The sequence below is a fragment of the Diadema setosum genome, chromosome 11 (genome assembly GCF_964275005.1).
Source record: "Diadema setosum chromosome 11, eeDiaSeto1, whole genome shotgun sequence".
Taxonomy (NCBI): domain Eukaryota; kingdom Metazoa; phylum Echinodermata; class Echinoidea; order Diadematoida; family Diadematidae; genus Diadema; species Diadema setosum.
The window spans coordinates 1,684,345-1,709,806 of NC_092695.1; the positions used below are offsets into that span (position 1 = coordinate 1,684,345).

A 25,462-nucleotide genomic window follows, 5' to 3' on the forward strand; every position below is an offset into this window, starting at 1 on the left:
TGAAACGGGCTCCGTACGTGTGTGTGTCCGTGTGTCCGTCCGTCCGTCCGTGTGTCCGTGTGTGCGTCCGTGTGTGATCAAAATCTTCAATTTGCTACTTCTCTGTCATTTATGAGCCAATTTTGATTCTGTTTGCTTTATATGATAGCACTACATGGGAGCTTTGAAACTTTTACACAGAATTTCAGTCGTGACCTTTGACCTGGACCTTTGACCTATATTGTACATTTTGCTACAAAATGCTACTCCTTCGCCGTTTCTAACCCGATTTCGATTCCGTTTGCTTTATGTGATGGCACTAGGTGAGGGCTTCAAAACTTCTACACAGAATTTTGACCTTTGACTTCTTTGACCTTTGACCTTGATTTTTTTGACCTATTTTGTACATTTTGCTACAAAATGCTACTCCTTCGCCATTTCTAACCCGATTTCGATTCCGTTTGCTTTATGTGATGGCACTAGGTGAGGGCTTCAAAACTTCTACACAGAATTTTGACCTTTGACTTCTTTGACCTTTGACCTTGATTTTTGACATATATTGTACATTTTGCTACGAAATGCTACTCCTTCGCCAATTTTAACCCGATTTCAATTCCGTTTGCTTTATATGATGGCACTAGTTGAGGGCTTCAAAACTTCTACACAGAATTTTGACCTTTGACTTCTTTGACCTTTGACCTTGATTTTTGACCTATATTGTGCATTTTGCTACAGAATGCTACTCCTTCGCCATTTCTAACCCGATTTCGATTCCGTTTGCTTTATGTGATAGCACTAGGTGAGGGCTTCAAAACTTCTACACAGAATTTTGACCTTTGACTTCTTTGACCTTTGACCTTGATTTTTGACCTATATTGTACATTGGCTACAAAATGCTACTCCTTCGCCATTTCTAACCCAATTTCGATTCCATTTGCTTTATGTGATGGCACTAGGTGAGGTCTTCAAAACTTCTACACAGAATTTTGACCTTTGACTCCTTTGACCTTTGACCTTGATTTTTTACCTATATTGCACATTTTGTTACAAAATGCTACTTCCGGCGGGGACATATGTTACGCACCGCGTAATTTCTACTTTTCCTTGTTTTTTCTGACTTTGTAATTTGAAATCAAAATATAAACATTAGTATGCCATACATGTGATATCGTAATCCTTTCTCCCTCATTTATCAGTGCTTTGATGTAAAAGTGGAAATTTTCGCAGTGTTGAAATTTTCGCACATTTCGCGCAACCAGAAACTAGAGCGAGAATAAAAGCATGCGAATATTTTTGCTTGCCATAATTAGATGTTCCAGTAGTTGATGTCTGGATTAGAACTGCGGAATTAAAAACATGAAACTCTTCTAACCCCGCCGAGCGCAAAAAAATTAGTCTCACGAAAATATCTACTTTTACGGTGTAGTAACATACAAGTGTAGTAGTGCATTTGTACTTGATATACATACCAGTATACAGTGTACACTGAACACTTTGTATCCTCACATGTTCCCATACCAAAAAAGAATATCATCCGATAGCCATCGGATGATCATCCGATGGTTATCGGATAGCATTTTGGCAGTGATTTGGTAGCTATCAGTAATCACCCGCTACCCGATGTCTTCCTGATAGTTTCTAACCCAGTTATCAGCAAGACATCGGCTAGCCGATGGCCAATTGATAACTATCAGGAGCACATCAGCAAACTTGGTTTTTGAAACAGCTTCTCACCTAACCATCGGGAAGACATCAGGTAGCTGATGTCTTTCTGATCGTTTCTAACCCAGTTATCAACAAGACATCGGCTAGCCGATGGCCAATTGATAACTATCAGGAGCACATCAGCAAACTCGGTTTTTTACACAGCTTCTCACCTAACCATCGGGAAGACATCAGGTAGCTGATGTCTTACTGATGGCAAAGCATCAACCATCAAGATGACATTGGCAAATAAAAACAGTTATCAGGAAGCCATCAGAAAACTTGTAGTTTCAAAAATTTGATCATGTGTATCACCAGCAAGACATCAGCAAACATAGTCTCTGAAACCAGGAGTTCATATACACTATATGTTTGTGTGTCATTAAGAAAATCTATGGGCCAGGCCAAGAGACTGGGGGAGAGACTGTATGGGGTGATGATGACCTTGTGGTCAGACCAATGAGGTGCCCACCTCCCTGGTTAAACCATCTTTGAAATAACCGTTGGCCATCATCATTCCTACACCACTCCATGCACAATTCCAGTAGGGTCTATGTCTCTCCTCCATCATTCTTATCAGCAGGTAAGCAAGTTTCTCATTTTATCCCATATTTTAATGTCACACAGTAACAGAATGTCCTAACTTTGTGTGAAAACTGAAGAGCATGCAATTATGGTGGATCAAGTGTAGCTGCAATGTTCAGTATGAGCCTTACAGTATCCAGTGTCAGCTAGAAGATGATGAATCAACATGATTACCCGGTACTGTACCAACTGAATGGTGAGTGATTGTGAACCCGCGAGAAGTTAATGGTAGCTAGTCTCTAGAAGGAGCAAGCAATGTTACATGGTATCAGGAGTGGAGCCTAAACATTTTTGCATCGGAAATTGTGTCAATTAACTCGATCCTGCCATGTGATACGTTAAGCTCCATGAGACATATTTACGCAAATTGCTATGAGTGGGACTGTGTGTGTTGTGCAGGTACTGGATATATACCTGCGAGATGGTAAGTCTACCGATCGGACTTTGAGATATTGGTGGGAAGTGCTTTATAGTACCAGTATTATTATGATGACAGAGTCTCTGCGTGGATTGTGGCAATGACATATGAATTGAAAATTGATCGTAACAGAGATTCCTGCAGAAGGGTGCTGATGACTTCGTGTGACCGGATATACCAGCCAGAAATTGTCCCATTACTCTAACGTACAAGGATTGTGACGTGGTTTGTGGATGCATGCGGATTTCTTCATTTGATTTTACATGATGGAGCAGCTGCAGCCTTGACCCAAACAGCTTGAATTTGAATCTACAGCTAATCTTCCAAGAGAATGGACAGTGGAAAGAGGAATTCCTGCTACCGGTATTTATGTTTCTCTAGCAATTATGGATGGGAAAACTGCATGAGCAAATCAAAGTTTAGATACTCGCAATACCGTACCTAATGTTGGCCAAGAGGTCATGAGGTACCGTACCAGATGGTCAAGCCTGCAGAAGAGACTCTTCAGAGTGTGTTCGAAATGTACCCGTCAGCAAGCCATTGCGGGTGGCTGGTATACATCCATAGTGCTATCAGTCATCGGAAAATGTACCCATGTATCGGAAAGCCATTGGCAAATGTATACCCACCAGCAAGCCATCGGGAAATTTACCCGTCAGCAAGCCATCAGGAAATTTACCCATCAGCAAGCCATCGGGAGATTCTCCCATCAGCAAGCCATCGGGAAATGTACTCATCAGCAAGTCATCTGCTAGCGGATGGCTTGCTGAAGGTAACTAATTTGCATGTGAAATTGCCATCCGATAGTTATCGGATAACCACCGGATAGCCATCGGATGGCCAGTAGGTATAGCCATCCGCAGTGCTATCAGCAAGCCATCGGGAAATGTACCCATCGGCAAGCCATCAGGAAATTTACCATCAGCAAGCCATCGGGAAATTTACCCATCAGCAAGCCATCTGCTAGCGGATGGCTTGCTGATGGTAACTAATTTGCATGTGAAATTGCCATCCGATAGCCATCGGATAACCACCGGATAGCCATCGGATGGCCAGTAGGTATAGCCATCCGCAGTGCTATCAGCAAGCCATCGGGAAATGTACCCATCGGCAAGCCATCGGGAAATGTACCCATCAGCAAGCCATCGGGAAATGTACCCATCAGCAAGCCATCTGCTAACCGATGGCTTGCTGATGGTAACTAATTTGCATGTGAAATTGCCATCCGATAGTTATCGGATGGCATAGCATCGGATAACTATCGGATGGCCTGCAGATGGCCATCTGCAGACCACATTTATTTCGCTATGGGTTAAACCTGTACAGTATGCTTATCAATCACCCAGAAGTGAAACTTGTATTTAAATCATTAATCATTTGAGACAAATGGAAATGCCATGGTTTCACTAGAGTCCCTCGTGCTTGCAGATCGCTATTCAAGAAACCTATAATTCAAAATAAAAATCTTAATATGTAGGAGAATAAACAAAATGCATTGTACTTAAATGTTAACACTATTCCAGGGAGGGTTCATTGCACATCATACAATGTACTAGTAGTTGCTGTACACCAGGCTGCCCACTGGCACTGGTCTGACGGTCCGGGACCAGTAAAAATCACTGTTGGACCAGTAACTTTTTCAGGAATAAACCAGTAAAAGATGGAAAAACTGGGTACCTACTGGTTAGACAGACAGGTCGGACTAGTAGAAGACATGGGTTAGTGTGCAGCCCTGCTGTGCAAAAATAATTTTATTCGTGAGGAAAAAATTATGATTTTATCATAGAAACATTTTTGCGTACAAGCAACTTAAATGGATTATTCCCATTATGACTGATGGCATTTTATGTGTAAACATCTTGAACAGTTTTGACGTGAACCAGAATTTCCTCAACTACTTTTGGTAATGTGACTGAAAATTTTCTCTTCTACAAGTACATGTCATGATGTGTTTGAATTCATTCAGAAGTAAACGTGACACTACAGTTTGCCTTTAAAATTGCAAGATGAGGAAGTTAGATTCAGAATTGATTGTAGAACCTTCTGTGCTCTCATCAGGACACAGTGCTATGCCATGTACACTATTGGTGATTTTGAGGAAAGTGTCATTAGCAACAACAGTTTCCTCCTATGTATTTCTTTGTTTTTATTTTTGCTATAATAAATATAACTTTGCTAAATAACATGCTATGGTGCAAATTCAGACTGCAGTCTAGTTCAATACAATTGATGAACAAATCAGGGTACATACAACTCATTTCAGATGCTTGTCACTTTTGTTTATACTGTAGCATTGTGCACAACCTGGGCCGTGTTTCAAAAAGCTGTTCGTAAAATTACGAACAACTTACGAGCGACTGGTGATCAGTTCTGATGTGCTACATATTGTATACAGTACTTATCAGAATTTCCATAATTCACTCAGCACAAGAACTGATCACCAGTCGCTCGTAAGTCGTTCGTAACTTTACGAACAGCTTTATGAAACACCCCCCTGGGGCGGATCCAGGAATTCTGTAAGGGGGGGGGGGTGTGCAACTAATATTTCTGGTGCTACTCCTGGGTTTCATTTCTTGCTTTTTTCTTTTTTTTTCTTTTGCTTTTAACGAAAAATAAAGAGGGACATGTGCCGGTTGCGCCCCCCTCTGGATCCGCCACTGACAACATTACTGTTTTTGACTTCAAATTACTGCTTTTTAGCTTTAGCATTACTGATTTGAGGTCTGAGAGGTTGGCATCTCTGGTGCAGTGCTTGTTGCTCATCCTTGAAACACTCTGACACTTGAATTCTGACAATTTGCAGTACGTCATGATCAAATTCAAGATTCTCCAAAGACAGTACGTACAATTCTGTATGAAAGGTGTACACTTTATTGCTTCTCCCCCCCCCCCCCCCCCAATATTGTACATTACTGTAACGGTACTGTTGAAATCTTACAACATACACAGTGGTCTTCTTTTCTCATTTAAATCTGCATTTCTGCTATTCTCACATGTACATGTATCTAAAAACCATTATAATACACTGTGCTTTTCTTTGGCTCACAAGATTGTCTCTTCTTGATTCTTCACATTTGTCTGGCCCCTCTTCCCTACTGTGTTCAGTGGTCCTATTCTGTGCATGTCTCTACCCTTTAAAGGGAAGATAAACCCCAAGAACAATGTGGATTGAGTGAAAGCAGCAACATTAGTAGAACACATCAGTGAAAGTTTGAAGAAAATCGGACAATCGATGCAAAAGTTATGAATTTTTAAAGTTTTGGTGTTGGAACCGCTGGATGAGGAGACTACTAGAGGTTATGACGTATGAGTGGACTACAATATCAAGAAAATATAAAGAAAATACTACAAAAATCAATTTTTCATGAAAATTACAAATTCCATCAACTTGATATTGACATTATGTTAAGGGTAGCAATTATTCCCCCTTCTTTCTGAAAGCGGTTGGTCCACTGCTCTTTCATAATTCTAGAAAAGTGAATTTTTGTTGAATATCCTTTATATTTTCTTTGTATTGTTGTCCACTCATACGTCATATCCTCTAGTAGTCTCCTCATCCAGCGGTTCCAACACCAATTTTTTAAAAATTCATAACTTTTGCATCGATTGTCCGATTTTTCTCAAACTTTCACTGATGTGTTCTACTAATGTTGCTGCTTTCACTCAATCCACATTGCTCTTTGGGTTTACCTTCCCTTTAATACTAAACTATGACCTACATTCTGTACAATACACACGTGTACGATGTATGTCCCTGGTACGGTTCTCTCTGTCTTCATGAATACTGCCATGTCTTCATGCGCGTGATTCCACTTCTTATCCTTGTCTCAAATGTCTTTCTCCTCTGTGTATCACAGGCTGCAATTATTCCTTCAAAGAAAACAGGCTGCAAAGCTGCAATAGAAAAACATCTCAAGACCGACGATGAGTGTGAGTAACTCATAACTTTCATTTTATTTCAATAATGTTGAAACTGAAAATGTTAGATATTATGGACCGAACGTTCTGTTTTGTTGAGCCACAGTAAATGGCACTACAAATGTGTACAGTATGTGACTTTGCATATGTAGAATTATTTTGTTTTCACTCTTTTTTTGCTTGTAAGATTTTGGCACTTTGCATCTTCAAAGCATGTTTTCATTTTCTTCCTGTTGCCTTTTAATCTTTTAATACATTTTAGAATGTCAGATACAATGTATTTTGTGTAATGTTTATATTGTTGAGCTCAAAATTTGGGCACTATATGGAAACTTGTGAGGCCATGAGATCATCTTCTCATCTACAATGTACATGGTGTACTTTTCATTGACACACTGTACAAATGTAGGTCATTGCTGCTTACATGAATATCATTGTCTCATGAAAACATTTGAGGGAAATATGTCCAATATTTGTGTGCTCCAGTTGTATTCTAGTCATTAAAAACCAACTTGAATGGCATAGAGTGTCGCTATGATTAGACTTCAGCGTTTAGTGGCGTGTACGCATATATGTGCAGTAAATTCCCCTTTTCAGTAATTTGTGTGTTTGTGTGCATGCAATGTACATGTATGTGTGTGTGCGTGTTGTTACTATTAAAAAGAAAAAAGAAAAGAGAATGACTTGCCTCAAATATTTTTTGTTGTTGTTTTTTTTTTGGCAATGACCTTGATTCACCTAACTAACCATGTACTGAATGTGGCCATTTGTGGACAAAAATGAATTAAAATATCAATATATGGTTTGCATGCAATTCAACCAACAGTGGACTTTGTCAGTGCTCCTTTCTGCATTCAGAAGAGAAACGTCTTTCATGGCATCGAGGAACCTGAGACATTCTTCAGATCAGCCACAAGGAGTTATCTGGTAAGTATCTTTTTTCTTTTTTTAATTTGAATTTCTAGTAGATTTACCATACAGTTCTCTGATGTCATTTGATATTATAAACTTAAACTCTAATTGCCGCATATTTTGCGAAAATGCATGTAAAGTTTCATGATTCTTTATCTTCTTCATTTTCTTCTTCCTCTGTTTGTGAAAATGTTGTTAATATCAATATATTCATACCCCCGCCAAACGAAGTTTGAAGGGGGTATATAGGAATCAGCGGACGGTCGGGCGGTCGGGCGGTCGGTCGGTCGGTCCGTTGCAAATCTTGCGTCGCGAACTACTTCCTCAGTTTTCAACCGATTCCCATGAAACTTGGCACAGATGTGTGCCTTGGGTTGTAGATGTGCAAGACGTCTTTTTTGACAGTACCCAAAAGTACGTTGCCATGGTAACGGCATATTATGGGCAAAAATGGGTACAAATCTTGCGTCGCGAACTCCTCCCACAGTTTTTGATCAATTTTTATGAAATTAGGTACAGATGTTCATCTGAATATGTTAATGTGCAAGACACATATTTCCGCAGTGGCGAAAAGTGCGTTGCCATGGTAACGGCATGTTATTGGTAAAATATAGGGCAAAATGCTTCATGGCAAAACTGCTTCATCAGTGTTCTTCCAATTCTCATGGAATTCATATTGAATGTTTGTCTTAGGATATAGGTCAGCATGACACATTTCTTGACAGTGACAAAAAGGTATGTTGCCATGGTAACAGCTCACATATTATGAGCCAAAATGATGGAAAATTTTGTGTTGCAAACTACTTCCTCAGTTTTTGCCCAATTTCCATGAAACTTGGTACAGATGTGTGCCTTTGGTTGTAGATGTGCAAGACGCATTTTTTGACAGTACCCGAAAGTACGTTGCCATGGTAACGGCATATTAAAGGGAAGGTAAACCCAAAAAGCAATGTGGATTGAGTGAAAGCAGCAACAATAGTAGAACACATCAGTGAAAGTTTGAGGAAAATCGGACAATCGATGCAAAAGTTATGAATTTTTAAAGTTTTGGTGTTGAAACCGCTGGATGAGGAGACTACTAGAGGATATGACGTATGAGTGGACAACAATACAAAGAAAATATAAAGGAAATTCAACAAAAATTCACTTTCTAGAATTATGAAAGAGCAATGGACCAACCTCTTTCAGAAAGCAGGGGGAATAATTGCTACCCCTAACATATGTCAATATCAAGTTGATGGAATTTGTAATTTTCATGAAAAATGGATTTTTGTAGAATTTTCTTTATATTTTCTTGGTATTGTTGTCCACTCATACGTCATAACCTCTAGTAGTCTCCTCGTCCAGCGGTTCCAACACCAAAATTTTAAAAATTCATAACTTTTGCATCGATTGTCCGATTTTCTTCAAACTTTCACTGATGTGTTCTACTAATGTTGCTGCTTTCACTCAATCCACATTGCTCTTGGGGTTTATCTTCCCTTTAATGGCAGAAGATCAAGGAAAGATCTTGCGGATTTAACTACTTCCTCAGTTTTTTGACCAAAGCTTATGAAATGTGGCACACACCTTGATCTTGGTGGGAAGATGTGGAAGACATATTTTTTGGACGTGTCGGAAGCTGCGTTGCCATGGTAACAGCATATAAATGGCAGAAGATCAAGGAAAGATCTTGCGGATTGAACTACTTCCTCTGTATTCGACTGAAGCTCATGAAATGTGGCACACACATTGGTCTTGGTGGGAAGATGTGCAAGACATATTTTTTGGACGTGTCGGAAGCTGCGTTGCCATGGTAACGGCATATTAATGGCGGAAGATCAAGGAAAGATCTTGTGGATTGAACTACTTCCTCAGTTTTTGACAAAAGCTTATGAAATGTGGCACACACAATAGTCTTGGTGGGAAGATTGCAAGACATATTTTTCGGACGTGTCGGAAGCTGCGTTACCACGGTAACGGCATTTAAATGGCAGAAGATCAAGGAAAGATCATTCCTTGGGTAAGACTGTCGTCACGGGGCGGGGGTATTAATCACCTTCAGTGATATTTCTAGTATCATTATGATTATTATTATGGTTATCATCATTAATATAAGTTTTTCTATTAACTATTTTGTATCATTATCATTTAATAGTTGTAGTAGACAAGTAGTCATATTAGTGTTGTTGTTGTTGTTGTTAACTACATTCATATTCATCATTATGTCATTATCATACTTGTTATTTTGATTGACAGGTACATCACATTCTGATCAACATGGATGTAAGGGAAGCTGGTGACTCTCGGGAGAAGGATTCTATGAAAAGGAGAGGTAATCAAAACCAGTTTTTTCCTCCCAAGATTTCATCCACGCACAACTCAGCCATTTGTGTCTGTCCACTGCATACAGCGTTGCATCATTATCCATTGTATATATTGACAAGCATTTTATAAAATTTCTTGTTATGTGCAGTGACAAAGTCATTGTGACTTTATTCAAACTTGTGGATTTTTTATGCCTCTGCCACGAAGTGTCGCCGGAGGCCTTATGTTTTCGGGTTGTCCGTCCGTAATCAATTTTGTGGACAGCGTATCTAAAAAACTGTTAGAGGTATCCTAATGAAACTTGGCATGTATATGTATGAGTGGGCGAGGTTGTGCCTGTCAACTTTGGGCGCACATGCTCAAGGTCAAAGGTCAAAAGGTCAAGGTCAAATGCTCAAAATTTCACTATTTCCCCTATATCTATGCAATGTCTGAAGGTATTTTCTTGAAACTTGGTGTATACATGAACTACCAAATAAAGATTCCCTAGAGAGAGCTTTGGGTCATGAGGTCAAAGGTCAAGTGAAAATGTTAAAATTTCACTTTTTTCTCCACATCTCACAAATATTTCAAGGTATTTTCAATGGAACTTAGTATATACATGTACTGACTGGCAGTGATCATGTAGGGAATTTAGGGGTCAGGGGTCAAAGTTCAAGGTCAGCTCATCAAAATGTCATTATTTCTTATCTATGCAATGCCTGCAGGACTTTTTTCTTGAAACTTATAGTGTATACATGTATTACCCAATACAGAGTCTCTTGGAAGTTTCTTGTCGAAAGGTCAAAGGTCAAAAAGGTCAAAAGTCAAGTGAAAGTGCTAAATTTATCTTCTTCTTTAAATTATAAAAGGGTCAAAAGTTGGGCACAAATCCTCAAATCCTAAAATCTCCAAATACCTGCACTCTTAGACAGTACAGTCAAAAAGGTCAAAATTCAAGTGAAAGTGCTAAATTTCTCTTCTTCTTTAAATTATAAAAGGGTCAAAAGTTGGGTACAAATCCTCACATCCTAAAATCTCCATTTCCCTGCACTCTTACGTGTAGACAGTACAGCCATTCATCCAAATAAACCTAGTTCAAGGAAAGTGAACACTCAATGCATTTTTGACAAACCTGTCATTTTAATATTTTGCCAGTTATGTGAAACTGTCATCACACATTGTCAAGACATTGTACTATAGACCTATTCGGAGAACCATGCATTATGGCGGAGGCATACCAGTCGCCATAGCGACATTTCTAGTTTCTCTATTTTTTCCCCCTTCCCTGTAGAAAGTAAAAAAAAAAAAGTCCTTCTTCTTCTTCTTCGTCACTATAAGTACAGGCAACCGTCGGGTGTACGTTTATCTGCATCATAGTTTCATATTTGATGCTGGTCAAAAGAAGATTCATCACTTTGATTGTTGCAATGATTTGAAGTCCCAAATTATATAAAGTATGCAATCAACATCACACATGTCACGTTACTAGTTTTACCAGAACAGTTTCATCCGCTATGCACCTCAAAATGTGGTCCAGTTTTGGCCAACAGCTTGACCTTAGCCAAGTTATAAAGTTCCATTGATTGTTTGTGATTTGTGAATAGCTGTATTTTGGTATGTACAATAAAATGGTGGTGTAATACAATGTACATCATGTGTTGGATCTGTATATCAACAACTACTACAACAACAACAAAGAAAAAAATGATGTGAAGCACTCCCAGGGGTGCATGCTTGACCCCGTTTACAGTGCGGGGCTGGGCCGAGCTGCGGCCGAGCCCAGCCTCAATTGCGGGGCTGAGCCCCGCAATTTTGTCCGTTTATACTGCCGGGCTCGGCCGCGTATTTAATTCAAACCTTTCAATATTTTGCCGTAGTGGCGCTCTGCTTGTAAACAAATGCAATTTGGTATAGTCTGGTTTTCAGACCCTTTGCCAACTGGATTCCGTGGCGACGAAGTCGCCGTTCGGGCAAAGGCCTTTGCCAAAGGAAAAATCCTTTGCATGGCCCAGTTTGCGTTTACACTGAGAAAAGGCCGCGGCCTAGCTGCGGTCGAGACCACCTCCAGAGCGTGGCCAAATGCACGTCCAATTTTGGCCCCGCATTTTGCCTTTAGCGCGTTTACACTGAAATAAAGGCGGGCTTGGCCGCTGCCGAGCCCCGCACTGTAAACGGGGTCTTAGAGTTGCTGTGCATTCAATATATATATATTTTTTTTTCTATTAAGGCTGTTAGGGCTCCATCTGTCAAAACTTGTGTGTATTCATGTGTGTGGTGCCAATGTTTCTTGTAGAGATCAATAATTCTAATTTTCCTCTGTTGGAAAGTGTTGTTGAACAGTTACATGGGCTGTACATGTATCTAGGGAGAATTCCTCTGTGTATTGTAGTCCTATTGAAGCTAAAATGCTAAAGCATGTTAACAACATTCCAGTCATTCAAATAAAAAAAAAAAAAAAGTGAAAATTGGCATGCATGATTGAAGAGATGTGGAAATGTGGTAGTTAGGGTGAGATATGCTAAAATGTATATCATGTTCTGAAATATTTGTGGGAATTATTGGCAATATATCCCACCTTAATGATTCTTCTTGAAAATTGGCCAATGAATTAAAAGTTGTTAGCATGTTTGCTCTAAGAGCATCATTTATTTAAACTTTCTTTTCTTTTCTTTTTCGTTTTCTTTTGTGAATTTAGGTCTTCCATACATGGTCTTGAAAAAGATCTATGTTGATGCTTTTATTCTCCACGATGAGTCACCGTATGAAGCCCTGGACGATGACGCGAGAGACAAGATGAGGAAGGAGAGTCTAAAAAGCAAGGACTTCAACCCGGAATTCGATTCAAGAGAGGTGAAAACATTGTTTATTTTGTTCTGGGGCACACTTGATGAAATTAATAAATTAGACTCCATAACATCAAATTAAGCATTAGGGCTGTGTACATTAGGAGGAGAGATCACTATTGACAGTTGTGATTGGCAATTAATTGACCAATTTTCTGTTGTTAGTAGGACTTGCAACCTTTTACCTGGAGTGGAATAATATAAGAACTTCTCCTTGTACTTTGGTAGTTGTAAAGTATGCTATTTGTATTAAAGCTTTAGATTTAAATTTTGTACTTGCATGCATGTACATGTATGTGTGTATGTGTGTTTACAATGTGTGTGTGAATTTGTGCATTCCTTATGACCGGGTAGCATGGGAATTCTTGGGTAGCCCAATTCATTAGCTCCCCACCAGGGTACATTTGAAAGCCACAAAGAGTATACATTGTATGTTAAAAATATAAAAAAGTAGTATCTGGGACCCAACTCTTATTAGGACCACTTTGTTTTGCTTTGTTTTGGGATATCTTAGCCATTTCAAAACTGTTTTTATTAAATAATTTTTTTTTTTTTTTTTTTAATTCCTCTTAGAATTGTATGCATATCAGTGGTTTCTAATTAATACAGTATCTTGCAAAATTTTAAAATCTGAGTACCTACCGGATCCGGCACTATACCATCATTTCCTATACACTTTGTACCATTGTGGTCCCAACAACTGTGTTGCACAATTTATGATGATGCTTTCTTGGTTTGCTTGAATATTTGTATTAATCTGGGGATCATAAGCATAAAGTGCCATTATTTTAGTGTTCCGGCATGACTAATGCAGGGGACTGTCTTAAATCTGCTCAAGCCCACGTTCTTATGATGTTGTATACAGTTCGACCTCGATTATCCGGCCATGTCGGGACTGGCGCTCATCCGGATAAAGCGAAGTTGCCGGATATGGGAGACACAATGTTAATGTAAATATAGCTGCCATCCAAGCTGCCGTCCCAGTGCACTGGCAGCTAGGCAGGTAGCATACCCCGCAACTGTGGTGTAATCTATGCTAGCCTGTGCAAAATTGTAGTCCCTTCCTCACAAAAATAGAGTATATCTTTATGTGAAAATCATACATGTTTTACCTCATTAGATATTGAGAGACCTATCCTGCACATCTTATGAAATTAGTGAAATAGATCCATGAAAGTCACTGTTTTTTCTCAATTTTTGGATGAAAAAAAAAAATAGTCCTTCACTGCATGAACGCGTCAGGATAATAGAGATTTCCGGATAAAAGGAGGCCGGATAATCGAGGTCGAACTGTAATAGTACACTGCACATAATCATATCGCTGATAATACTGCTAGGGTTAAAGGAGATGATTGATTATTAAATGCTGGCATTTTGCGTATGTTTGTCATCAAAATCTCTAAATTGATTTCATTCTTTGTGTTGCACCCATTCAGCATGTATGTGATGCCTGTTAATAATCTTTTTCTGTCAATCAAGTTGCACATTTGCTATGTTGATGTGCCACAGACATACGCTGTACAATATCAATTAATCATGTGTTGATTGCTCAATGTGGTAACTTTATGTGCAATTGTATGCTTGTTTGTTGAACAGGGAGAGCTCTTGTTGAAAGACAGTCGCTTTGTAAGTCTTTGAGTGTGTTATAGAACTCCTCTCAGTCTCTGAATTGTTTCATCCTAGATTTTTTAGTTATCCATAGATGCCCACTGGCTGGTATGCCTAATGTACCCATGCATGCATGCATGTCCTTTCATATGCTGGTCATGTTTGATTGAAAGGTTTCCTATGAAGAGTGTTCCATGCATGTGATTATTCAAGTATGTGATCTTCATCATAAAACCAATAAAAGTTTCTGCATTGTTTTTATTTTTATGTAAGGTTTTATCAAATTTCGAAAGAAGAGATTCTTTACTTTGTACAAATCTTAGATGGATTGTGGCAAAGCTATACTTTGCTTTTGTCTATACATCAGTGATAAAAAACAGAAGTGAAATTCAATCTCGAAGAATATCAGTATTAGAAAAAAAAAAAAAAAGCTTTGAGCTTTCATTGAAGCACATTGATTCATCTGTATTGTTTATGGGACATACACTGTAACTCCATATGGCAAACAGTGTGGAGGATTATCAGTTTCTTCTACTTTTGTACAAAATGTAATTTTTTTTGTGTGTGATTATTTGAACATGCTAACCTCGTGACAGACTGAAAAAAAAAGACAAATGACATTAGCGTGTGATGCACTCTTTCATGTGCCCCATTGGAATAAAGAGGAGAAAGCAAAAAGCAAGGATCCATGGAAATCTGGAAGAACAATCACAAAATTGTAAAATAGTACACAAAAGTTTGTATTTCCACATTTCAAAGTAAAACAGAAGGACTGTTATTTCAGAAAATAATTGAAAACTGACAATAAATTACTTTTAACCAGAAACATTTTATGCATAATTTTAAAACTTTCTGGTTGAATAGCCTGTGCAATCTTTTGTGTTGTTGTTGTTTTTGGGTTTTTTTTTTTTGGATTCATGGTGATGTAATAATGGGCTAAACTTTTTTTTTTTTTTTTTTAAATCCCAGTTCTCCCAATATTGTTCAATATTTGAATCATCTGTAATCTAACCTCATCATTTTCCCAGTACTAACCCCCTCATCCTGTTTCATGCATGCTTGGAAAGTACATTGTATCATAATACTTTTACGTGCTCTTGCATGACATCCATACAGCTTACCCTCATTATAAAGAATACAGCCATTATTATGAATTCTTGTTTGAACACAGTGTTGTTGTTTTTCTTTTTTTTATGCCTCCGCCCGAAGTGTCGCCGGAGGCATTATGTTTTCGGGTTGTCAGTCCTGTCCATCTGTCCGTCCGTCCGTAATGAATTTTGTGGACAGCATAACTAAAAAAACGTTTGAGGTATCGTAATGAGACTTGATGTACTATAGTGGTATGCATGAGTGGACAAAGTTGTGCCTATTAACATTTGGGTGCACATGCTCAAGGTCAAAAGGTCAAAAGGTAAGGGTCAAATGCTAAAAATTTCACTATTTCCCCCTGTATCTATGCAATGCCTAACAGTTTTTTCCTTGAAACTTAATGTATACATTGTACATGTAATACCAAATAAAGATTCTCCAGAGAGAGTTTTGAGGTCAAAGGTCAAAAGTGGAATGAAAATGTTAAAATATCACTTTTTTCTCCATATGTCGGAAATGGTTCAATGTATCTTCATGGAAATTAGTGCATAGTGCATGTACTGACTAGCAGTGTTTATCTAGGGAATGTGGGGGTCATGGGTCAAAGGTGGGGGGGGGTCTGAGGTCAAGGTCAACTCCTCAAAATTTCACCATTTCCGTCATATTTATGCAATACCTGGAAGATTTTTCTTGAAACTTGATAGATACATGTATTACCCAAAAGAGATTTTCTGAGGAGTTTCTTGCCCAAAAGTCAAGGGTGAAAAGGTCAAAGGTCATGTGAAAGTGCTAAATTTCACTTCTCAATATCTCGAAAGTGACTCAAGATGTCATCATGAAACTCAGTATACATATTTATGCATGTTCTATGTGACACTGATTCTCTTGGGAATTTTAGGGTCATGGGGTCAAAGGTCTTGGGTCAAAGGCCAGGTTAAAATGCAAAGAAATACTGAAATTACACTTTTTCTCCATACCTTGAAAATTACTCAATGCATGTGGAGACTTATAAAAGGGTCAAAAGTCAAGTAAAAATCCTCAAATCCACAAATACTTGTGCTCGTAGGCAGTGTAGCGATCCTTAAACCTACACAGTGTATAGTTCAAGGAAAGTGAACATTCAACACATTTGTGACAAACCTGTCATTTTAATATTTTGCCAGTTATGTGAAACTGTCATCACACATTGTCAAGACATTGTACTGTAGACCTATTAGGAGAACCATGTATTATGGTGGAGGCATACCAGTCGCCATATTACATTTCTAGTTTCTATAGTATCCCTGTCCTGCCTTTATGTTTGCTGTGCTATCAGCTCACCCATGATATCCTATGAACTGGAGTGACATTATCATATTATGCATTATTCAGTGGTCTGTGGCTTAAAGGGATGGTACAGTATTGGTGGAGATGAGAATTGGGCTTTTAACTTTTTGCGAGATACTGAGAAAACACTTTGATATAGTACAGAGCATACCATTTTAAGAGGTATTCAACGTTTATTTGATGAAAATCGGGTTTGGAATGACTGAAACATCCAAAAACAAAGTGAAACAAAGCGATCGTAATCGCTCTTTTTTGGATATCCCAGCCATTTCAAAACAAATTTTCATCAAATAAACATTGAATTCATCATAGAATTACATGCTCTTTCATATTTCATAAGAGGTGTCTCATTATCTCACCAAAAAATGTTAGAAACCTGAAAGTAGGTCTCAACCAAAACTATACGATCCCTTTAAACCCTTTGGCCCCCTGAACCCCCCATGGTCACACCTCTCAAAAATCACTTAACTATCTGCAGGGGGCCTCATGTGCATGTGTGTGTTTCTGCTTTGGATGTGGGGGCGTGTGAAAGTATGTAAGTTTCTTTGCCCGAGTCCTATCATCCGTGTGTCACCTCACTCTGTGAATTGGTCTCCATATTGAATACATTCATCTTTAAAACCCATGCAGCAGCATGAAATTTCCTTTCTTCAGGAAATACAAGATGTTGATATTGCAAGAAACCTGTAGATGCTACAGGATTGTTTAATGAGCTTTACATCGATCAGTTTCTCTTCTTCCTTTTGAGAATGAAACTTAGAATCATGAGGAAGTGTACAGTAGATCACTATCCTTGCCAATTTCTGTCTGTACCTCTAGTGTAGCCTTCAGTGTATGTGTTCTGGTAGACAGTGGACTAAATCTGCAACATGTTTGGCTGATAGCAAAAATCAAATCCCATTATTCATGCTACCTGGGGGTATTCTTGGATACTCTTTTGTGAATCAAAGGGATATACGCAAGTACAGGATTTACAGAGAGAATACCGGTATGAAAGATCTCAAATTAGATTTTCATATGCATCTCTATGTTGTAATTAGTGTTATTATTACCTTACATGCAAGGCATATTTAATTTTTCATTTCATGTAAATAACTAGTGCAATGTGCAAACTAGGTAGTACAAAAGCATGATAACACCACAGCTGTGTGTGTGTGTTGCATGGTAACATCTGATTTAATGGAAGGTCACTACTTCTTTTTTGTCTTGTCTGTTTTGAAGTGTTATTGATATACCTGTACAAAATTCATGCAAGTTCATGCATAGCAAATGCATAGCAAATGTATACTAGGGTATCGAAAGAAATTTAACCTGGCAGTGCGATGAAAGCTCTAGTTTGACATATGATTCATTTCTGTACTTATGATATGATCTCCAGAACACGGAAGCTTATAGGTTGCCCGCTTTCTTCACACATGCATTGTATGCAAAATTCTCAATGTGAAGTGGATTGATCTTTTTTTTTTCTTTGATTTTGTTGTTGTTGCTGGTGATGTTTTGTTTTTGTTTTTGTTTTTTTTGCCAGCTCACCTGACATAGCCAAGGGCCCATAGGGCTCCTTTAAAAGTTGTGATTGTGTTTGGAGTGACGAATTTGAAAGCTGTCCATGACTGTGTCTGTGGTATGAGCTTCATTTGACATCTAAGTGTAGGTGTGGATGGAGACCCAAAGAATAAAGTTTGACACTTTCATCTTCACCTCCAATATGCATGATCAGATTTTGATTAGACTTGGCAAGAGTCATTCCTATGGGCAGATTGATACAAAGTTCAAAGAACAAAGTTGTCCAAATTGCAGAGATAGTGCTGGGATCAAAGCTTTGTTGGTTCTAACCATCATCTCTTTCAATAGTCACAAGCAGTACAGCCAAGTTTTACTGTACATACTGTATTAACGTACAAATTTTATTACTAATAGAGGTGACTAAGTTGTTTTTAACAATGTCAGTAGTGGCTCTATGTGACCCTAAAGGGGTGATATGTTAATAGTGAGTGGGCAAATTGTCAACTTCATATTTTCTTTAAAAAAAAAAATAGACCTGTATGATTGTTGCTTTAATAGAAGGGATCATACAAGAGTATCAAATTTATTTGAATTGTACATGTCTCCATAACATTGGCCCAGAAGAGCGAAACCAGTGATGGTAGATGACATCTTCTCTAGATCCAGCATAGGGAAACTCTTGTGGTATTGTTTGTTGAAGAAACCTGCTTGGAAAAGATCTCAGTTCTCGTTGGACGTCCAGATGTGGCCCCTTTCACACAATTAACCCTGTCATAATTTTTCTCAAGATGCGAAATGATTTATATTTGGCAAGAACATTGTGAAGGAAAGGAAATGCACAGAAATTCATAAGGTACATGTACATGTGGTTCCCATGGGGACCTCGTGGTAGGTCTACTGATGGCTGGAACACTTAATTTCAGTCATCGTTTATCTTTGTCCAGTAGAACAGTTCAATTGCATTGTGCATCGAGATACCCTTGTAGATGAAGAATGATACATAGGCCTATTTATGAAATATTGTAATAGTTTTTGAGGCCCCGAGAAAGACTTGTTATACAGAAAAACATGCAAGCAAGCATGCAAACAAACAATAAACATAACAACAAAACTCTTTGGTATATATTGAAAAACAAAATAATGGAAGAGGTGAATTGAGAAGCATGACCGAAAGAGGCACAGCTACATGTACGTACAAAGTACATTTCATTTGATTGTAACATATGCTCAGCTGTGATGGAAAAGTGCAGTGAACTCTGGGTTTTTGTTTTTGTTTTCTTTCCCTTTTCGTAATAAACCATATGGCCCTGGCTGGTAAGAGCCTATTGTCACTTTGATATTGTTGATTTACATGTATCAGGGCTTGAAATGACTGGAGATTGATAACAATCCATGCAAGCATGCCACAGCCCCAAGAGAGTTGCTCTCTTTTTCAGCTCAGATATAAACAATAAATCAACTTTACCCTCGCTTCTCTATCTCGGCAATAACATAATGTCTAGATTTGCGACATATGATTTTATGAGTCAAAAACACTGTACCCTGGATGATGTGACTCACAAATTCTTCAGCTCATAAAGTCAGTGTGGACGTGCTGTCTCTTGTTCATTGACTTGACGAATTGTTTTTATGGAGGGAAGCTGCAGTGAGTTGCAGTGATTCTAGATGTAAAGTTCTTCTGTTCCTTCTTTTAAAGTTCTTGCCATACCTTGAGCATTTTGCTATTAATACTGAATATCTACAGTATTTTGTTTTGTAGTTTGTTGGTTTCAATTCGAGCAGCAGCCCAATGGGACTATTATCATTATTGCTGTTCCAGTGGATTACTTTCCTTCATTAAAAAAAAATAATGATAATATTGAAAACTAGAGAAGCACTCTGAGAGCGCAGACCTCCGCCAAGCATGCAGCTCATTTCCACCACTGATCTTGTTCTTCCATAGAGATATCAGTGATTTCCACCCATACATACTTTTATAGCATTGTGTGCTGAAAGTCGCGTGATTTCCCAATATAGAAGCCTTTGTTACGTCATAAACCCTCACCTGCACGGCGCGCCTCGCCCTAGCAGAAACTAGAGCACGCACTTTAGTGCGCGCATACAAACCTCAAGGCACATGTACGCACAGCCTGAACTCCCAAGTTCATTGACCCTACCTGCCGAAATGTCAAAAATCCTTCATAAATTCCCCCCAAATTCTTTGATCACTACCAAGTTAATCGATTGTTACGTGTACATTGTATCATTCTAAACCTTTCCTGCAAGTTTCATCCAAATCCGTGCACAACTTTTTGAGTTATTTTGCACACGGACAAACACACAAACCATCGCGGCCGTAATCTGGCAGAACTGCGTATCTCCTTTTAAAACACATTACGCCAGAAATTGGGTTTAAAGATTCAATGTTACACCTTTCTAAAGTGAGATACGATGAGTTGCATTTTTCCTCTTTTCTTGGTCATAATTAGTCTAAAGAATTTATTTCCAGCAAAAAAAATGACAATTTGACCTTTTCAAGTAGTAAAAATTACCAATTTAAAAAACTTATGCAGTTCTGCCAGATTAATCGTCGCCAAATTTTTGCGATCGTAATCTGGCAGAACTGCGTATCTCTGGTCACGTGCCCAAGTTGATCAGCCAGAACTGCGTAAGTTTTTGGCCATGCGGGGGGTTTTTCAGGCAGAACTGCGTATCTCTAGGAGATACGCAGTTCTGCCTGATAAGCACGTGTTTCATCAGGCAGAACTACGTATCTCTTTTTGTCGTCAACCACGTGCTTATCAGCCAGAACTGCGTATCTCCTAGAGATAAGCAGTTCTGGCTGATAAACATGTGGTTTATCAACCAGAACTACGTATCTCGGTCTATTTTCTGCAGGTTGTCTATCGGATTTTACCATCCACCCCCTTACTATTCAGCGGATGCAGTGTCAAAACAATGAATATTTTAGATCGAGTACAATTTTTTTTGAAATATTTGTATTGTATAAAGTCATCATTATTGATTCACATTTAATTTCATTTTATCCATTCATTTGTATGTGGAAAATAACTTGCTTTCCCCAAATGTTGTCAGTCTGTGTTCATGTTTCAGTATTATTTAGCGGCACAAGAAGTACTGCTACATCAAAAGCCTGGCTGCTGCTTGGGTTATTGTCAATCTCATGAAGCATTGCATTTGGATTAAGAATAATATTAGACTAGGTTCTAGATGTTAGGCTATATTGTTCATCAAGACTACAGGTACTACACTGTAGACCGTCTAGACCGTAGTCTATTCAGGCCTAACGATACACTAGACATCTAGGTTTCTAGAGACTAGTAGAGCGGTACGTATGAATCTGCATACGATAGGCCTACTGATCTCATCATTATCCTACTCTATGCCCGAAGTAAGAGTATGCCTAGACCCGTTTGGCTGAAGGCCCAAACTCTATTTAAACTAAAGAATACTAGGGGTTAGGCCTGACTAAAAGAGTATTGACAGCTTTATTAGAAAAAAAAATAGACTGTAGCCTAGGTCTCGTTTGTGTCGACTCCTACTGTAGACCTAATTGTCACTACAGTACTAACATTAGGGTAGTAGTGTTCTAACCGTTACTATCTACGCAGGCCTAAAACGTACGAGAACTCTCGAACTCTTTCTACTCGATTGTCTAGTCTAGGTCTATGTAACATCCAGACGTCTATTTTGGGGCATCATTATAACAGACTAGTAGATCAATGAAAATTAGTTTCTAGATTTTCTAGTCTAGACTCTAGATCTAGACTCTATATCCAGGTAGGGGATAAATCTACAGCTAGACTGTCTATTGGGGATCTAGGCCTAGTCCTAATGTTATAGTAGATCTAAGAACAACGTAAAGCCTAACCTGCCTATCTAATGACTAACGGTAAGTCTATAAAGTCTAATAGCCTATAATGTCTAGGGTCTCTAGTAATAGTCAACTTAAAGGTACTAGCCCACATTGGTAAACCTGCAGCAATTGGTCTCATAGTTAGCATGGAGTTTGGGTATGATTGCAGTAACACCTGTGCAAAATTTCATTCAAATTAGTCCATTACTTTCATAAAAAATAAATGAAAATGCACCGTATGCATGTGTATAACGCTCGCTAGCTCCGGTCCACGTACGTACTACTTGCGTGCGATAGTGTAAGTTACATGTACGTACTAGTAGCTAGCCCCGGAGACTGCGCCTTGCGGCGCGGTCCTGGCGGCTACCTCGCAGCTGAGCGGGAGCACAAATCACTGCCACATTCACGGCGACTTCACAAATGAAGCACGGCTAAATTTCTATCATAAATGCAGTGACAATTAATACATTACCTTTTCGACTTGGTTTTTCTCACCCATTTATCTAGAAACTGCAAAATTTTCTACATTCTTTTAGGAGTAATAAGCAGCCTAGCCGCCCTAGTGCAACAGTGGAGAGACTTGCTGCTATATCCATTAGTACGCATTACGCATGCTCTCAATGCACTGCACTGCATGCATGCTGTGCGCCTGTGCAAGTGATTGTGAGTTTCAGTGAGCATCGGTGAGCTGAAGATATTCACGTTATAAGACAACATTTTCTGCATCATAAGCAATGAAATGCATCAAACAGTCGCCGAAATTAATCATTTAGGTTTAATCGACCCATGTAAGTATTCCTAGTAGTTTTTGTTGAAAAATTAAGGAAATATAGCGCCGAAACGGCACCCATTTTGTACAACTCCTCGATCTGAATGTGAAAACGGCACAGCCCCAACGCTGCACGTTGGGGCTGGTCGCAGTTAGTACGTAGCTAGCCCGCGCTCGTAATTCGATTTTGGGTCGGGTTGACCCTGTTTGAAAATTGATTTTAAAACAATGATTTTCTCTCTTTTATCGAATGGTATAGACAAAGAGCAACAGGTGAGGTATGTTACTGTTATAACTTGTACTTGAAGTCATATTGGACCTGTTTTATGCAGTTTTGATTTTCGTGGGTGTGCAAATGTGGGCTAGTACCTTTAATGTAGATCACAGATCTAAATCTTAAGTTTCAGATCTATTTCTAGGGCTAAATGGTTATAATTTAGCGTTTAACCTGTAGATTTTAGATTCTTCATATTACAGACTTCAAGAATGTCTAGCCGATTCAAATCTAGAAAAATAGAAAACTGAGTAAAGACAGATTAACCAGCGATTCAGCCTAAGTTAAGTAACGGTAGGCCCCAGTAGTCTAAATAGGCCCCTACTGCACAACTCTACTGGGAGTACCGGTACGGTACCGGTATTAAAAAGTAAACTGTAACCAGTGTAAAAGTGTTAGTATTGGTCAATTTCTGACGTTTGTAGGATTGGATCGAAAAGGCCATCGTTATGGACGGTATCCTAGATATTCATTAAACTTCTCGAGATCAATCCCATAGATCCAAGCCCACTTACCGCTTATTACAATGAAAAACAAAATAAGAAGCTATGGTCAATGGATCACAGATATTGTTGTTCGCGTGACCTACGCTACCGCACATTACATTGATTTCGCGTACACTAACAATGGACAAGTGCTGCCTAAAGTTGACTGGAGCGTGATGTCAGACAAGATGCAAACTATAACGTTTGTTAGACCTAGAAATGCTCTAGGCTTAAAAAACACTAGATTGTAGCAAAACTTAATAGTAAGGCATACCGCATATTGACCTGTTTTGAAGCCTGCCAGTCTATGAAGGGAAAGAAAGTGGCAATTTCCCCCAAGAGTAACGAGGGTTATTGCTTTAGCGTGACTGTCGTCGTGTACAATACACGTAGCCGCGCCGGCGCCGTATGACGTAACGTGTCTAGCTAGCTAGGCACTGCTAGCTTGAACGCGCAGCGCGTTCGTCACTACCAAGGTCGCGCACGCGCGTGTTAAGATATACCATGTCCGTGCGGGATGCAGGAACACCTTGGTCCAAGCTTTGTCGTAAGTCGACTTACGCAGTTCTGCCTGATTAACATCGGAAAATTCATTTCGTATCTCGACTTATGCAGTTCTGCCAGATTAATCGCCCTCTCTCCTCAGGAATTTTGCCAAAATTACTTTCTAAAAATAACTTTCTGTACCGAATCACAACTTATTTTTTGGCCCACTTGAAAGAGCATGAGAAAAAACACACAAAACACTCAAAACCTGAAAATCGACCAAAATCGACTTAGGGAGTTCTGCCAGATTACGGCCAAACGGTAACGAAAACATAACCTCCCCCCTTGGTGGAGGTAAAAAAAAAAAGAAGAATTTATAAGAGAATCGAGCAATGGACAGAGCATGAGTCAGTCATTATTTCACATCTGGTACATTGAGGTCATGATGAGATACGGGTGGGTGGGGGAGGAGGGGAGGGGGAGGGGGAGGGAGAGTGCTAAAGGTAGGCTAAGAAACTCACTAATGTGCATCTCCAACTACATATTGTGTCGATGTCGATTCGGAAAAAGAACATCTTGCGAAAATGTCTATCACCTCTTCATTCACAAAGATATCTGTACACGAAAATAACAGGGTATACAGTAGATCAAAGATTGATTGGTATCTTGTGACAACAACTTTGTGATACTGAAACATGATTTATGACTGTGCATTGGAATATTTAATTAAGCTGCATCCTACATTCGTAGTTTCAGTTCATAGGGTAGCATACAATTTTTATCATGCTGTGTTTTGTCAGGCCTGTCTGTGCAGAGCAGTGGAAACATACAAGGCATTGCATTGTCTATCAAAGGAATGAGAACAGTTGACATGTATACAGTGTACCATGAGTGGTATTGTTTTCCATGGCGCGCAGACGTTATGGAAGCAAAAAACAAAGAGTGATGTGTGGGTGGAGGCAAGCAGATGGAAAGAATCAATTTAGGGTGTATGACCATGGAGGTTCGAGAGATGGAGTTACAACTGACTATAATTATTTAATCAGCTGTCAGTTTGCTATGGATGGACAAAAGAATTCCACAGGTGCATTTGTGCCTTTGATGTTCGATGCTTGAAGCCACCATCTTTCTGAGTATTCTGAAGATTAATTTTTTACGCTAACATAATATCGGGTATATGCTGCTCGTTTATATATCAAATGCAATGAAATTTCACCTAATGATAAAGCATATAAAACAAAAGTCAATTCCGTTCGAAAATATGTGCAAAAGTGTAAATCTAGCTGTATTTTGTGAAAGTGTTTGAAATTTTACCCTCATGGAAAGCCGGTTTTATCACTTTTCTCCTTATTTCCGCCAAATGAAACTGATATGGTATCATCTTCAAGGATACATTGTAGTTCTTTATAAATTGATAT

At 38.9% G+C, this 25,462-nt stretch overlaps 1 protein-coding gene across 1 annotated transcript in view; it reads left to right on the plus strand.

Moving 5' to 3' along the window:
- Window positions 1–25,462, plus strand: part of LOC140234804 (anoctamin-7-like) — a 62,908-nt gene that overhangs the window by 6,481 nt on the left and 30,965 nt on the right. Inside the window, exons 3-7 of the mRNA XM_072314841.1 lie at window positions 6,544–6,616; window positions 7,431–7,531; window positions 9,755–9,830; window positions 12,501–12,655; window positions 14,245–14,274. Coding sequence (XP_072170942.1) covers window positions 6,544–6,616; window positions 7,431–7,531; window positions 9,755–9,830; window positions 12,501–12,655; window positions 14,245–14,274 — 435 coding nt within the window. The remainder of the gene's footprint in view (window positions 1–6,543; window positions 6,617–7,430; window positions 7,532–9,754; window positions 9,831–12,500; window positions 12,656–14,244; window positions 14,275–25,462) is intronic.